Below are 16,106 nucleotides of genomic sequence, written 5' to 3'. Positions count from 1 at the left end.
AATACACAGAATCTGCCAGACAGACATATTAGGCTCCTAACTCTGGCACCATCCTCATCTCTCTACAAACTGCACATCTGCATTGGCCCCTTTACACCCTCATTTAGTGGGTAGCCCTGACACTATATTATCCTCTAATAGTATATGCCACCCCTGTGTAGATGGCCCCTTGTTCAGTTTTCCATATAGATGGCCCCATGTGCATCTCCTTGACAGCCCCTCTCTGTGTAGTCCCCCTATAGTAGATGCCCCCCTGTGTAGTACCCCTTATAGATGGCCCTTTTGATGTACCCCTTATAGATGGTCCCCTCTGTGTATCCCCTATAGTATACAGCCCCTCCTCTCTGTAGTCCCCCTTATAGATACCCCCCTCTGTGTATTGTCCCTTAAAGATTGCCCATCTGTGTATTACCTCTTATAAATGGCTCCCTCTGTGCAGTCCCCCTTACAGATGCCCCCTGTGTTGTCTCCCTCTGCCCCCTTTTAGATGGTCCTGTGTTGTCCCCCTTATAGATGTCCCCTCCGTGTTGTCCCCCTTATGTTGCCCCCCTTATAGATGGCCAATCTTTGTTGCTCCTCCATCGTGTTGTCCCCTTATACATGCCCCCCTTATAAATTGCCCATCTTAGTTGTCCCCTTTATATTGCCCCCTCCCTTGTAGATGCCCCCCATGTTGTGCTCTTATACAGGCCCCCCCGTAGATGGCCCCTGTGTTAGCCTCTTATACATGCCCCCCTTATGTTGCCCCCCCTTGTAGATGCCCCCTTATAAATGCCCCCTGTGTTGTCCCCTTATGTTGCCCTCCCCCTTATAGATGGCCCCCTCTGTGTTGCCCCATTGTTGTCCCCTATACATGCCCGCCTTATGTTGCCCCCCCTTATAGTGGACCCCTCTGTGTTGCCCCTCTTTATAGATGGACCCCTCTGTGTTGCCCCCCCTTTATAGATTGACCCCTCTGTGTTGCCCCCCCTTGTTGTGCCCTTATACGAGCCCCCTTATGTTTCTCCCCCCTTGTAGAGGTCCCCTGTGTTGTCCTCTTATATTTGCCCCCCTTATCTCGTCCCATGCAAAGCAAATAACAAAGAAAGAAAAAAAAAACAAACAACTCATCTAACACCTCGCTCCCCCATCGCAGCTCCCTTCTTGTCTCTTCCTATGCGGTGTTGGACAGGTCCTGGGCTGATCCTGGCTCCCTGGATCCTGGCTCCCTGAGATTCTTGGGCAGGACACGCACCAGGGAGCTGTGTGCGCCACGGCTGTTACTTCCGGGTCAGAGAGCGCGTTCCCTGACCCGGAAGTAACAGCCCGGGCACACAGCTCCCTGTTGTGTGTCCTGCCCGGAAATCCCACGGACACCCCCAGGGAGCCAGGATCAGCCAGTGGCCCATCCAACACTGACTGTTGTGACCGCAAGCAGCACACTGCTTGCGGTCACAACAGTGATCAATCAATGCGGCGGGCGGCGACGGAAAATGGGTCGCCAGGCAGTGCGATGGCAAGGAGGGGGGGCGCCATAGCTACGCCACTGCTCTGGTGATACGTTGATCCAGGGATTATTCTGATTGCCATTGGAGTCGGGAAGGAATTTTCTCCCTGTGATGGGGCAATCTGCCTCGTAGGGGTTTTTGCCTTCCTCTGAACCTGATTGACTCTTGTCTTCTTTCAACCCTATCAACTATGTTGCTATAGGGATGGTAATAAAGCAATTTTAAACACGTTTAGTTTTTTTCAAGGTTTTAAGTTTTTACTATTTATACAAGTTGTATATTGTTGTAATCGTGCTAATGTAAGGAACATCGATAACATGTCAGTTTTACCATAGGACAAATGGTGCAAACACGAAACTCCCTGAAATAAAACAAATTCCTTTTCTTCAATTTGACAGCGCAAATGATTTTTTGGGACATAACTTTTTACGCTTATTCAGCAGTCAATCTGCAGAATTTTTTCTAAAAAAGTTCAACCGCTTTTTAGATACAAGAATTAATTTTATAGGGGACTGCATCACTTTCATCCTTACGCATAATTATTTTACGTTTGAAGATTTTTAATATTTTTTTATTAGAACCAGAAATGGGGCACCACTATGAGGACTAGGTTCATGCCCATTTATTCTAATCTATACACGGGCCAGAGGGAAAATCATCTACCCCAATGGTCAACTGGGTGCAGATCTGGTCCTCTGGCACCATTGTATCGATGAAGTGATTTTTATTTGGAAGGGGGATGAAACAAGGTTGCTTTTTAAAGCATTAAGAATAAAACCACATTACATGCATATCAAAGGGGTCATTTATTGCATTGTCTGCCCTTGTGATAAACTATATGTAGGTCGCACCTAGAGGTTGCTAAGAACTCGTATACAGGGACATCTCTATAATATAAATAGAACACTACATAGAATACCATAACCAGCCCCGCATCTGCAATCAGGAGAAGTGACTTTGCCTCAGGTGGGAGATCATACGACCCTGCAGAGTGAGTGTCCATGCATATATTAAATACATGGCCACCTACTACAGGACCAGAGACTGATGTTTCTGCTCCTGTATGCATATTCTGTGACTAATAGTGTACCACCCTTATTAACAGTGTGAAGGAAGAGAAGGGGCTAGTTACTGTGTGGGTGTCAAATAGGGGGAACTATTCATGTTTCGGCGCCATTGGTGAGGTATTATATAGGGGTGAGGAGGGTGCTGGAAAAGTGTGGAGCCTAAAATGTTTGTCCATTAGATGCCCCAGGGATAAGACATTGCTAACAGAAGTCTTCATGATGGCCTGAACCGATTGGAGAAGAAAAGAGAAAGTAAATTACTCTGATGAGAGAAGACGCCTCTTGTGAGTCACTGGTTGTAATTGCACCCTGATCGCTATACTGTCAGTGGGGGTAGTGGTATTTTTCAGTCAGACAGTGGTACTGTGTTCAAGATGTGGCAGCATGATTTTTCCCTTGTGTAGTGGTAATATTTAGTCACTATGGGGTGGTGATATGTGGTCCTTGTCAGGTGGTATTATTTAGTGTTTATATAATGTTGTTCTCAGTATAGCGGGCTTTTTTCCGGAGCAGTATTATGGCAATATGTATGGTGATTTTCTGCATGTAAAACTTCCTTACTTTTGCTTGGCACCTGCTTACTTATCCATACCGGCTTTGATGTGCTCCACATGAATAGGAGCTTCCCATATACATCTGATTTGATTCACATGTGTCTGCGCTGGGTGTCTACTAATATATACGGCTATTCAGAACAGACTATAAAAGTGACCAGGTAACTGGTCCAGGACGTGATTGGCCTAGTGCCCTAATTCCCTAACTAAAACACCTGCACAGGTTGTGGCTGACAGGTTGGCAGATCTGTCAGTAACACAAATATATTAGTGGTTCAGCTGTGCCCCCGGCCGAGCCCCCGGTATCCCTGGTAACCAGGGAAGCTGTCAGATCTCCATGACGTTACATGGCCAATGTCCCTGGAGCAAAGTCCTGGGCGTGCTCCAGCAGTATATAAGCATGAGGCTGTGAGCTATGATATGTAAGAGATGATATGAGGGGGATGATATGTGGGAGATCATATTTTAGCGGTGATCCGTGGGTGATGATATGTGGGAGACGATATTTAAGGGATGATATGCCGTGATATATGAAGGTTGATATAGGAGGGATGACATATAAGTGTTGATATGTAGAGAATGATATGTGGAGAATGACATGTGAAGGTCATATGTAGGAGATTATATGCAAGAGATGGTATGTGAGGGTTGATATATAGGGATGATATGTGGGGATTTATATGGGAGGGATGATATGTTGAGGATGAAATGTGGTGGATGATATTTAAGGGTTGATATATGTGAGGGATGATATGTGGATGGTGATATGCAAGGTATGAGATTGAAGGGATGATATATGGTAGATAATATTTAAGGGTTGATATGTGAGGGATGATATGTGGATGGTGATATGTGAGGGATGATATGTAGGGATGATATGTGGGGGTTGATATGTTTGTTAATTTGTGAGGAATGATATATGAGGGATTATATATAAGGGATGATAGGTGGGGGTTGATATGTAAGGGTTCATATGTGAGGGTGATATGTGAGAGATGATACAGTATGTGGGCAGTGATAAGTGGTGGTTTTATGTGGGGGATGATATAGAAGCATTGATATGTGGGGGTTATGTAAGGGTTGATATGTGGTGGATTATATTTAAAGGTTGATACGTGGGAAATGATATGCTGGGGGTGAAATGTAAGGGATGATATGCTGGGGATGATAGGTGAGGGTCATATGTGGGAGATGATATGTGAGGGATCATATGTAAGGGTTGATATGTGGGGGTGATATGTAAGGGTTGATATGTAGAGGATGATATGTGAGGGAGGATATGTAAGGGTTGATATGTGGGGGGTGATATGTAATGGTACGTAGGGTATGATATGTGGGAGATAATACGTGGGTGGTTATATGTGGGGGATGGTATGAAAGGGATGATATGTGGGGGTTGATATGTGTTGGATGACCGACGGATAATGGACAAAAATCAACCCTTTTGTGTTCTTCATGATTTCCTTTTCTCTTTCTCTTTGTGAAATACAATTATACACAGTTATTGTCACTAAGGCCATGTTCACATGGCGTAAGAGACCGTCCGTTCCGTGACCCGGCTGGGTCACTGAGCGGCTGGTCTCTGAAAAGGATGATCTTTCGGCCAGCAGAGTTCTAATGCGGGCCCGCATCAGAACTCACCACAGCACACTATAAAGCAAGCGTCCGGAGTTGCTCGCTTCATAGTGTGAGCTGACTGAGCTTTCTGCGGCCACTATTCAATGAATAGCGCCCGCAAAAAAACTGACATGTCAGTTGTTTGTGGGGCCGCTAGGGGCCGGGACCCCTTAGACAGCAAATGAACGTTTGTTTTTTCCTATTAACTACGGCCGTTGTTGCAATCGGCAACAACGGCCGTAGAAATACGAAAAAAAACATGTTGTGTGAACATAGCCTAAATGTGTAAGGCTTTTCACAGGGCTAAGCTAAATCCCAAACAACCCCCCACACAAGAAGTGGCTGTTTTTGAGAATAGAAAACCCATCAAAAACATTGTGGTAGGTTTAATCCCTTAGTGACCAAGCTTATTTGGGCCTCAATGACCGGGCTCATTTTTCAAAATGTGACCTGTCTCACTTTATGCACTTATAGCTCAATGATGCTTTAACATATGCTAGCAATTCTGAGATAGTCTTTTTGTAACATATGATACTTTAAATTAGTGGTAACATTTGGTCACTGTCTTGTATGTTTTTTTGTAAAAAAAAACAAAAAACATTAAAATATCATGAAAAATTTGCTATGTATGAACTTTGAAATTCTCTGCTTCTAAAAAAAGAAAGTCATATGCCATAAATTAGTTACTAAGTCACATTAACAATATGTCATCTTTATTCTGGCTTCATATTTTACTTTTTAAGGCCATGTTCACACGATGTGAATGACCGGCCGTTCCATGACCCTGGCTGGGGTCACGGAACGGTCGGTTTCTGCCCGGATCATCCCGGCCGGTACTTAAAGGGGTAGTCCACCCAAAAAAATTTTCTTTCAAATCAACTGGTGCCATAAAGTGCCAGAGATTTGTAATTCACTTCTATTAAAAAATCTTAAGTCTTCCAGTACTTATCAGCTGCTGTGTGTCCAGCAGGAAGTGGTGTTTTCTTTCCAGTCTGACACAGTGCTCGCTACTGCCACCTCTGTCCATGTCAGGAACTGTCCAGAGCAGTAGCAAATCCCCATAGAAAACCTCTGTTGCTCTCTAGACTGGAAATAATACAACTTCCTGTTGGGCATACAGCAGCTGATAAGTACTGGAAGGCTTGAGATTTTTTAATAGAAGCAAATTACAAATCTCTGGCACTTCATGGCAGCAGTTGATTTGAAAGAACATTTTTTGGGGTGGACTACCCCTTTAAGTACCAGCCGGATGATCTTTCCGGCCACAGGGTTCTGATGCGGGCGCAGCAGCGTGCGCCCGCATCAGAACCTCCCACAGCACACAATTAAGCAAACGGCCAGAGCCGCTCTTACATAGTTAATACGGTTGAAAAAAGACACATGTCCATCAAGTTCAACCAAGGAGGGGATGGATACAGGGAAGGGGGAGGGGCGATAGGTTCTATACATATGCATTTATATTATTTTGCTCTAAGAACTTGTCTAGGCCGGTTTTGAAGCCCTCTACTGTTTTTGCTGTGACCAGATCCTGTGGTAGACTGTTCCACAGATTCACAGTTCTCATGGTAAAGAAGACTTGTCGCCTCCGGAGATTGAACCTTTTTTTCTCTAGGCGGAGGCAGTGCCCTCTTGTCCTTTGAGGGGGTTTTACCTGGAACATCTTTTCCCCATATTTCTTGTAGGGGCCATTTATATATTTAAATAAGTTAATCATATCTCCCCTTAAACGTCTCTTCTCCAGACTAAACAAATGTAATTCTTTTAATCTCTCCTCATAACTAAGATGCTCCATTCCCCTTATTAGTTTAGTTGTCCGCCTTTGTACCCTCTCCAGCTCTAGAACATCCTTTTTATGAATCGGGTTCCAAAACTGGACAGCATACTCCAGATGGGGCCGCACCAAAGCTTTATAAAGCGGTAATATTATATCCCTGTCCCGTGAGTCCATGCCTGTTTTAACGCATGACAATATCCTGCTGGCCTTAGAAGCAGCTGCCTGACATTGTGTGCTGTTCTGTAGTCTATTACCTACAAGTACACCCAGATCCTTCTCCATCAGTGACTCTACCAGAGTAACTCCCCCCAGGACATATGATGCATGCGGGTTATTAGTACCCAGGTGCATAACTTTACATTTATCCACATTGAACCTCATTTGCCAAGTGGACGCCCAAACACTCAGTGTGTCTAAGTCATCCTGTAACATCTGCACATCCTCCATAGACTGTACTGTACTACAAAGCTTGGTGTCATCTGCAAAGATAAAACATTGCTGTTAATTCCATTCTCAATATCATTAATAAACAAGTTAAACAAGCTTCATTGTGTGAACTGACAGGGTTTCCTACGGCCGCATTTCATTGAATTGCAGCCGCAGAAAACTGACATGTCAGTTATTTGCGGCGCCGCACGGGATCCTGGCCTGAGCGTATACGATGTGTATACGCTCCAGCCGGGATCCCATTGAAGTAAGGCATTGTTCCACCCCGCACAAAGTACGGCCGTTGTTGCCGATGGCAACAACGGATGTACTTTTACGTAGTGTAAACATAGCCTAAGGGTGTTACAGGGCTTAGAAATGTATCAGCAAATTATCAAATTTTCATGAAATTTCCAAAACTGCTTTTTTTCAGGGGCAAGTTCTTTTTTTAAGTGGATTTAGGAGGCTTGTATACTGGAATCCACCATAAGTGACCCGATTTTGCTAACTACACACCGTAAAGAATTAATCTAGGTTTATAATGAGCATTTCACCCTACAGGTGCTTGAGGAAAGTATTCACCATTAGGGCTTAAAAAATGGAAAATAGAAATTTTCCAATATTCGTTTAGATTAAAGTATCTCATTTTCACAAAGAACATGAAAGAAAACACACCCCAAAATTTGTAACACAAGTTCTCCTGAGTACAACGGTACCACATATGTGGGCATAAACCACTGTATGGACACACAGCAAGGCTTAGAAGGGAAGCCAATTAGCATTTTCAACGCAGATTTTTCTGAAGAAGTTTCAGGTGTGTTGTCAGTGCCCTGTAGTGTCAGCAAAATAGAATCCCCCCAAAAGTCATCCCATTTTGGGGTGGTTCCGAGTAATCTGAGACAGTTACCGGTAATCTGAGCGGTTACAGGTAAACTGGAGTGGTTATGAGTAATCTGGGGTACTTGACTTTGGTGACAAGGGATAAAAAGTGCCAGCAGCATTTGGAACAAGCGATCAGTGGTATATAGTATGTACTGCTGATCGCTTGTACCGCGACCACACCGGTGGTCCCCGATCATTGCCCTGTGCTCTCCACCACCTCCACCTTTCTCTCTCTCTCTCTCTCTCTGTGAAATACATTTATACATATAAATTATTGTTTCAGGTCTTCTGCTAGGAAAGATGGGTGAAAGAGGAACGCCACTAGTCAATGTATGCCAAAGTCTGAATGAAGCTGTGATGAAAATTGTTGCAGTTGCTGTTTGGTAAGAAAAAATATTTTATGGAATTTAAATTTTTTATTTATTATTTAAAAAAAAAGAGCAACAGGGGTGCCTATAAAATCGTCATCCACCACGAAGCACATATTGATGCAGCACAACAACATTATTATACAAATCCATTCCATTGATATGAACAATTTTATCTACTTCATACTATTATTATTTGGCTTAATTACATTGAGATATTCATAATAAACATTAAGTTCCAATATATAGATATTATTAATTATTTATTAAATATTGTATTGCATACAACCACAGATCATAAATACACAATTTCCCCTGTTTTACCAATTCTAACTCCACCGCAGGAGGGAAAAAAAGAGAGGGGGGAAAAATACATTTCCAATCATCCTACGGATTCTTTATGACATCTACCCCAAATTTTCTGATGTACTTTCTTTCCCTTAATTTTCCGGGACTGATAGATGGTCTCAAACCTACTTATTTTGCTAACCTAATTCTCTCATTCCTTGATATCAGAAGTCTCTGGCTTATCCAGGATCCCAGAGTGTCTATCAGCTATATCTTCCTTCTTCTCCTCCCGCTTTCTAAAACTCAACATGGACAAAACAGAACTAATCATCTTTCCCCCAATCTCACTCCACCCCACCATCTAATCTATCAATCACTATCAATGGCTGCACTCTTTCCACTGTCCACCAAAGTCCGCTGCCTTGGGGTCACCTTTGACTCTGCCCTGTCTTTTAAACTGACTGCGTACTCACTTTGTGCATTATGGCGATATTCAAAAGGGATTATCCCAAGATCGCCGTTTATAGCGCTATGTATCCTGTCTAACAACAGAGACTGAATCTCGTCACATTATAGAGACCGATACTCTGCTATCAGGCTATCGGTCTTTACAGATACTAACATTTATCTAGAGGCTGCATCTATCGTTGTCACTTACCAAAGCTGAGTATCAGCGCCTGTTCACACTGCAGATATTCCTCTGAGATACAGTGAATCTTAAATAAACATTGTCAATTCCTAGACGAGATACAAGAGTTCTGTAGGTCACATGATAAATCAACATTGTGTTACATTCTATCTGCCTATGGTTTAGGTGTCGCTATAGCTGGAGGTTAGGAACTGTCGGTTCCCACAAGACCTATACAACTTACAAATCTGATTCATCACTTTACCAACAGATGCTGCACAACATCTATTATAGACAATTATCTCCTGTGAGATTCCTTGAATAATCAGTTTGACAACAGATTACACACTATATTAAGAGTGATAAGGAAGTGAGTCACTCCATCCAGTTTTTAACGTTTGATTATCGCACATTTATTAAATATTAATAATAAAAGTTATGTTTTAAATTTAGAACTTAACAGTGGTTGGAAACTTTAAGTTTAGTACTAGTGTACATAGCATGAAGTTCTGGGGCATCCCGTGTGATTACTGTCTTTTAAACTGCACATCCAGACCCTGACCACCTCCTGCCACCTTCACCTCAAAAACATTTCTCGAGTCCGCACTTTTCTCACATTTGACTCCACAAAACTGCTGGTACATGCACTCATTTCTCGCCTGGAACATTGTAACATTCTCCTTTCTGGTCTACCATCTAACACCCTTCCTCCCCTCCAGTCTTTCCTTAACTTTGTCTGAGCCTCACCATACTCTGGAACTCGCTACTCCAACATATCCGGCTCTCACCCACCATCAAGTCCTTCAAAAGTAACCTGAAAACCCATCTTTTCTATCTAGGATACAACCTATAAAAATTTTGCATTACACTTGACTGGCTGCACTTTACCTCCTGTTTCTCTCCTAGTACCTTACAGATTGTAAGCCTTCGCGGGCAGGGTCCTCTCTCCTCGTGTACCAGTCAGCCATTTGCCTTTAATGTGTTTTGATCTTGTAATGTTCCTGTTTGTTAACACCTTATCGCTTGTATATCGCTTTGGAACTAATAGTAATAATAATAATAATAATAATACAATTTCTCACTACCACTACTCACAATAATTTTGCAACCAATAACCTATGTTTCGGTATATCAGGCATAAATCCTAAGATCAAGAAGAAGGAATTTAATGAGATCTCAATTCTATCTTTTATTACCCCAACTACCCTTTTCCAGAACTCCTGGAATCCCAGAGAAGGTGATAATTATTAGCATTAGTCATTCTGCACTTAGAGAAGTTACTATGTGTACGAATTCCCATCTTACATAATGAATATGGTGAATAATATAACCTATTAATTATTTTGAACTGTATTATCCAATGGTTCATATTAAATTATGTGGACCTGATTGTTTATAAAATACCTCTTCAGTCACTATCCGTGATTTTACCAATATCTTTTCCCATTTCTGTCTGATTTGTTCATACACCATATTCTTACCAGTCTTAAGAATAGATTTATTCTAAAATCCCCCTATGTAAGTCGTGTTCCTTTATAATAAATACCTCCTTATTTTTTTTCTCTGCCACAGCTGCCACTAATATATCAAGTGATGATCATCAATTGAATAATTGAAAAAAGTGAAATTCGACCAATCTACAATTATGAAAAACATCTGCAATTTGTGTAATGCCCTTCTGGGCCCAAAATACCCCACACTCTAATTTATATAATTCCACTAAATACTTATTTTCCCAAAGTGGTATATACCTAGTGCTACAATTGATTCCTTTGAATATTCTGTACCTGTAAAGCATAAAAGTAATATCTAAAATCTGAAAGCGCAAAGCCTCCATCTCTATCTTGTAACTTGAATTGTTTATATCGAATTTGAACATGCTTCCGACCCCATTTTCATATACATCAAAACCCTAATAGCTTTAAACACTTAAAGTGACAGTCACCCCCTTTGTGCATTCTGACATCTCTACACAGGTGTAAAGGGTAAATTTAGCATTTTTCATACCTTATTTTATATCATACGTCATGTGTTTGTTCAAGTAAAAAGTGCCATTTTATCAACTGCAGATTGTATTAAGTGTTGGCATGGCCTCGCGGCATTAGCGCCACTTAGCCCCGCCCACAACGGCACCGTTGGCACCGCACCCTCGCCGGCCACTGGAACAGGCTGGCCGAAAGGTCTAGACCCCACCCCCTTTACGTCGGCTAACCAATGGGCACCAAGAGGGCGGGGCCAACGGTGGTGTTGTGGGCGGGGCTAAGTGGCGCTAATGCCGCAAGGTCACGCCCACTTAATACAATCTGCAGTTGATAAAAGGACACTTTTTACTTGAACAAACACCATGACGTATGATATGAAATAAGGTATGAAAAATGCTAAATTTACCCTTTACACCTGTGTAGAGATGTCAGAATGCACAAAGGGGTGATAGTGTCACTTTAAAGGGTTCTGCAAACTCATAGGGGGACATTTATCATGTGGTGCATAGGGCATTTTCTGGAGCAGAGGGCCAACTTGCGAATAAATATATTCGCAAATGCTTGATTTGAAAAACAATTTTCGGAAGTGGGCTTTCTGTGCCACTTGCGCCAAAGGAACGGGGGGGGGTGTTCCTGGGGGTGCACCGCATTTATCATTTTTCCAGCATAAAAATTATAGTGAAACGGCGTAGGTTCCACTTTGTTCGCATGGATGGGTTACGTGCGCATGGGATTTATGTAGAGGCAGTGCACCTGTATGTAAATCCTCAGCTCCGGCGCTGCAGGGACATTTGTAGGCCCGGCATAAAAAACGTCAGACTTAATAAATGTCCCCCATAGTGTGTTATACCTCCAGAGGTCTTTCCTTTTGCCCCTCAAGAAACATTGACAGCATCAAACTCTGCAACGACATGGAGGAGTTCTTCAGAAAAATAAGACTGAGGGAATACTTCCATGACAAAGACCCCCCCTGCAACATGGATCCTGGTATTGAAAAGCTTATAAGGAAACCCACTAAGAACTCTACTTGGACACCACGACCTGGAACCAATTCAACACTTGATAAATACATTGACTGCTTCAGAAACAAAGTAAAATCTGAAATCCTGGAGAAAAGAAAAAAACAAGTACATAACCTTACTCTGCAAGAACAAAAGGCTATTAAGTCACTTAAAGGGAATCAGGACATAAAAATAAAACCTGCTGATAAAGGGGGTGCAGTAGTCATCATGAACACCAGTGACTATATCCAGGAAGCAAACCGACAACTATCCAACCCCGTCCACTACTCTAAACTTGAAGGTGATCCCACAGAGGCCTACAAAAAACAACTCAAGGACATGATCAAGAAGTTTCCTAATAACATCCAGGAACAAATTAAACTGCTCCTTCCAGAAGATCCCAGACCAGGCTGCTTCTACATGCTCCCCAAGATCCACAAAGAAGGCAACCCAGGTAGACCCATAATCTCAGGCATTGGGACATTGACAGAAAATATCTCTGGTTGGATAGAAAATATCCTAAAACCCCTGGTCAGAGACACTCCCAGCTACATCCAGGACACTACTGACCTCTTAAACAAACTAAAAGCCTTAGGCCCACTACCTGACGACACCATATTGGCCACCATGGATGTAGAATCCTTGTACACTAACATCCCCCACAAAGATGGAATTGCAGCATGTCGAAAATACCTGGAGAAACAAGACCTCCCAATAAAACCAATCACACAACTCATTCAATTTCTGCTAACCCATAACCATTTTGCCTTTGGAGATGACCTATACCTCCAGCAAATGGGGACATCAATGGGTTCAAGATGTGCACCCCAGTATGCAAATCTTTTTATGGCAGAACTGGAAGGACCTATCCACATGCACCATCAAACCTATGACTTACCTTCGATACATTGACGATATCCTGATTATCTGGACTGCAGGTGAGGAGGCCCTGCTTAAATTTCATGAAGACTTCAACGACTTTCACCCCACCATAAACCTTAAACTAAGCCATTCCCATAGTGAAATCAATTTTTTGGACACAACTATATGCATTAAAGACCACCGGATACTAACATCAATATACCGCAAACCAGACAGACCGAACTGCTTACCTGAGAAGCGACAGCTTCCATCCCAAACATACAAAACAATCCATTATATACAGCCAGGCTATTTGATACAACCGTATCTGCTCAGAAAAAGCAGACCTGGACCAGCACCTCCTTAATCTTAGGACTGAATTCCTCCAATTGGGCTACAAACCAAACATGACGGACAAACAGATCAGCCAAGCAGCAGCCATCAACAGGGACACTCTCCTCACATACAAGGAGGCCCAAGATGAACCCCGAGTGCCCCTAGTTGTCACCTACAACCCACAGCTGGAGATCCTACGAAAGATTTCTAGGGAACTCCAATCTGTGCTACACAAGGACAGCAGACTAAAAGAAATATTCCCAGTCCCCCCACTGCTTTCATTTCGGCAACCACCAAACCTGCGACAAATCATTATCCGCAGTGCTCTGAAGGCCCCAACGGATAATGGCACCTCACCCTGCCTACAAAACCGGTGCAAAACCTGCACACATATCCATAGCTCTGACAGTGTACCAGTCCCACAGTCACAGGAGGTACACACAATCAAGGGAACATTTTCGTGCAGATCTTCCAATGTGGTGTATCTGATCATGTGTGTGCGATGTCCCACTACAGGCCTCTATGTGGGGGAAACAGGGCAGAGACTGAGTCAACGTATGAACTCACACCGATTTACTATTAACAACGGCCGGACAGATCTCCCTGTGGCTGCACATTTCTCTGGAGAGGGACACACAGTAGAAGACCTGCGGGTTACAGTATTAATGGGACATTTTAAGACACAAAGAGAAAGAAGGGAATGGGAATATAAACTAATGCTCAAATTTAAAACTTTGCAACATGGTCTCAATATCCATGCCAGCTTCATGTCGGCCTATGTGTGACCTGTTCTGGCTATAAAGACCATTAATTACTATTAGGCCATTAATCTGACAACAATCAGATAGCAACAAGAGATCACCATCCTCTTGTCACGCCTCATGAGCTATAGTTTATGGACCTGTTGTAAATAGCAGACCCTGTGTATATATTACATTTTGTTAATTCCAAAGTTTCCTAAAATCCTTTGATGAGTTCTGTTTAGTGTGTATATAAGTCTGTGATTTTTTTTCAGTTCTGTATAACATCTTGTCTGACGAAGGGAGCTAGACTCTCGAAAGCTTACACTCAAATATACTCAGTTAGCCTCCAAAAGGTATCGCCTGATTTCTTCTCTATTATACCAAATCACTGAGATCAAGGAAGCCTTAATAACTTACTGGTTGCCGTAAGAATCTGAAATCAGTGGCACTAGCCACCATCTAATAAAATTTATTTTGCTTCTTCTAAATTCTGAAAACAAGCAATATGTTCAAACTTGTAAAAAAAATCAGGCCCTTCTCAGGGTATGAGCAGTGTCAACGACCAAGGTGGCACACAGGGTGGTGCAGGGCAAGACATAGTGGTGTGAGTGGTGATCCTAACTGTGTTGGAGGAAGGTTTCAGCTATCAGTTACACCTAGTGAGTAGGTGAACACCAGCCAGGCTTGCATTGTTGACTGGATCCTTGCAAAGTTCAAGTTCCATGGCAGGCAGTAGCCAATCCCGGAGATAGCAGTCAACCGAAGCTCTTCATGAGCCTAGCAGCCCCCCCCCCCCCCCCCAAAAAAAAAAAAAAAAAAAGTCTCAGCCCCTGTACTCAGGCATGTCAAGTCAGGAATTTAAAGCCAGCCTTAAAACTGCAGGAGTTCAGAGGCCACAAAGAAATCAGGAGAGTCCGGGAAGCTCAGCATCTGGGCAAAGTCAAGTCTCAAACCGCATGTTTATGGAGGTGAACATTTATGGTAATTTCTGAACAGACTATAACTCTAGAGATTAACCACCAAGGCATACCAATCATCCAGCCGTTTCTTGCTTATCCCCACTATATCATATTCCTCCTCCACCATAATCAGTTCTAATTCCTCAGCTTTATTAGTGAGACTTCTAGCATTTGTAATATGTCCGTATATCCTTTCCTCTTATCACTAGCGACTGTTCTATCCCCTCACGTCGCTCCATCCCCAGTTCCATAATCTAGCCCCAGCTCTTCATATACTCTGTCTTGACCTTCAAGGTTGTAGTTGCCCTCCCCCACGGTCCCTATTTTAAACACTCCTCCAACCTCTTAGCCATATTCTCCCTCAGCACAACTGCACCCTCCCCATTGAGATGCAGTCCGTCCCTACTGTAGAGCCTGTAATTGACAGAGAAGTCAACCCAGTTCTCATTGAACCCTAACCTCTCTACCCTACACCAGCTTTTAAGCCACTTATTTTCTTCCCTAATCTCCCGCCGTCTCTCCAGCGTGGCTCGTGGTACAGGTAATATTTCAGAAAATATCACCTTGGAGGTCCTTGTCTTAAGCTTCCTGCCTCGGGGCCCTATTCTGTATTCTCTAACTATGCCAGGGGTGTATCGGTCTTGGTCACGAGGGCCCTGCCTTTTCAAGCCCTTGCCACCCATCTGGATTCCTCTGGGAGGTATATTTTGCTACCTGTACAGATTAGAGGTCAAGAATATATCTTAGTAGGAATTTTTGTGCCTCCTCCCTTCCGAAGGGATCTGCTAGACACCATCTTGGCTAAGGTTGCACAATACCCACCTGTCCCCTGTCTTCTGTTGGGTGGTTTTAACGTGACATTAAGCAGGTCACTTGACCCCAGCTCCCCCAGCTACTCATAATAGATCTCTCCTAGATTGGTCTACTGCTAATAATTTGACAGAGGTCTGGCGATGGCGAAATCCTTGTATCCACCAATATTCTTGCCATTCCAAAATCGTGGGCGCCCTCTCACATATTGACCTGGCCTTTGCAAACACAGATCTTCTCTCGCAGGTGTCCAAGGTTGATTTTTTGCCACGGGGGATATCTGATCATGCCCCTCTGCTCGTTATCCTTACACAGTCCAATGG

The 16,106-nt window shown here is 43.1% G+C and overlaps 1 protein-coding gene across 2 annotated transcripts in view; it reads left to right on the top strand.

The window, feature by feature from the left end:
• Nucleotides 1-16,106, top strand: part of LOC138797559 (excitatory amino acid transporter 5-like) — a 160,893-nt gene that overhangs the window by 120,425 nt on the left and 24,362 nt on the right. For both annotated transcript variants that reach the window (XM_069977878.1, XM_069977879.1), the window contains exon 6: nt 8,091-8,190. In XM_069977878.1, the coding sequence (XP_069833979.1) occupies nt 8,091-8,190 (100 nt within the window). The remainder of the gene's footprint in view (nt 1-8,090; nt 8,191-16,106) is intronic.

The sequence above is a fragment of the Dendropsophus ebraccatus genome, chromosome 7 (genome assembly GCF_027789765.1).
Source record: "Dendropsophus ebraccatus isolate aDenEbr1 chromosome 7, aDenEbr1.pat, whole genome shotgun sequence".
Classification (NCBI taxonomy): Eukaryota; Metazoa; Chordata; class Amphibia; order Anura; family Hylidae; genus Dendropsophus; species Dendropsophus ebraccatus.
Note: the sequence above shows the minus strand (reverse complement) of the source record. Positions and strands in the feature narration are given on the sequence as shown.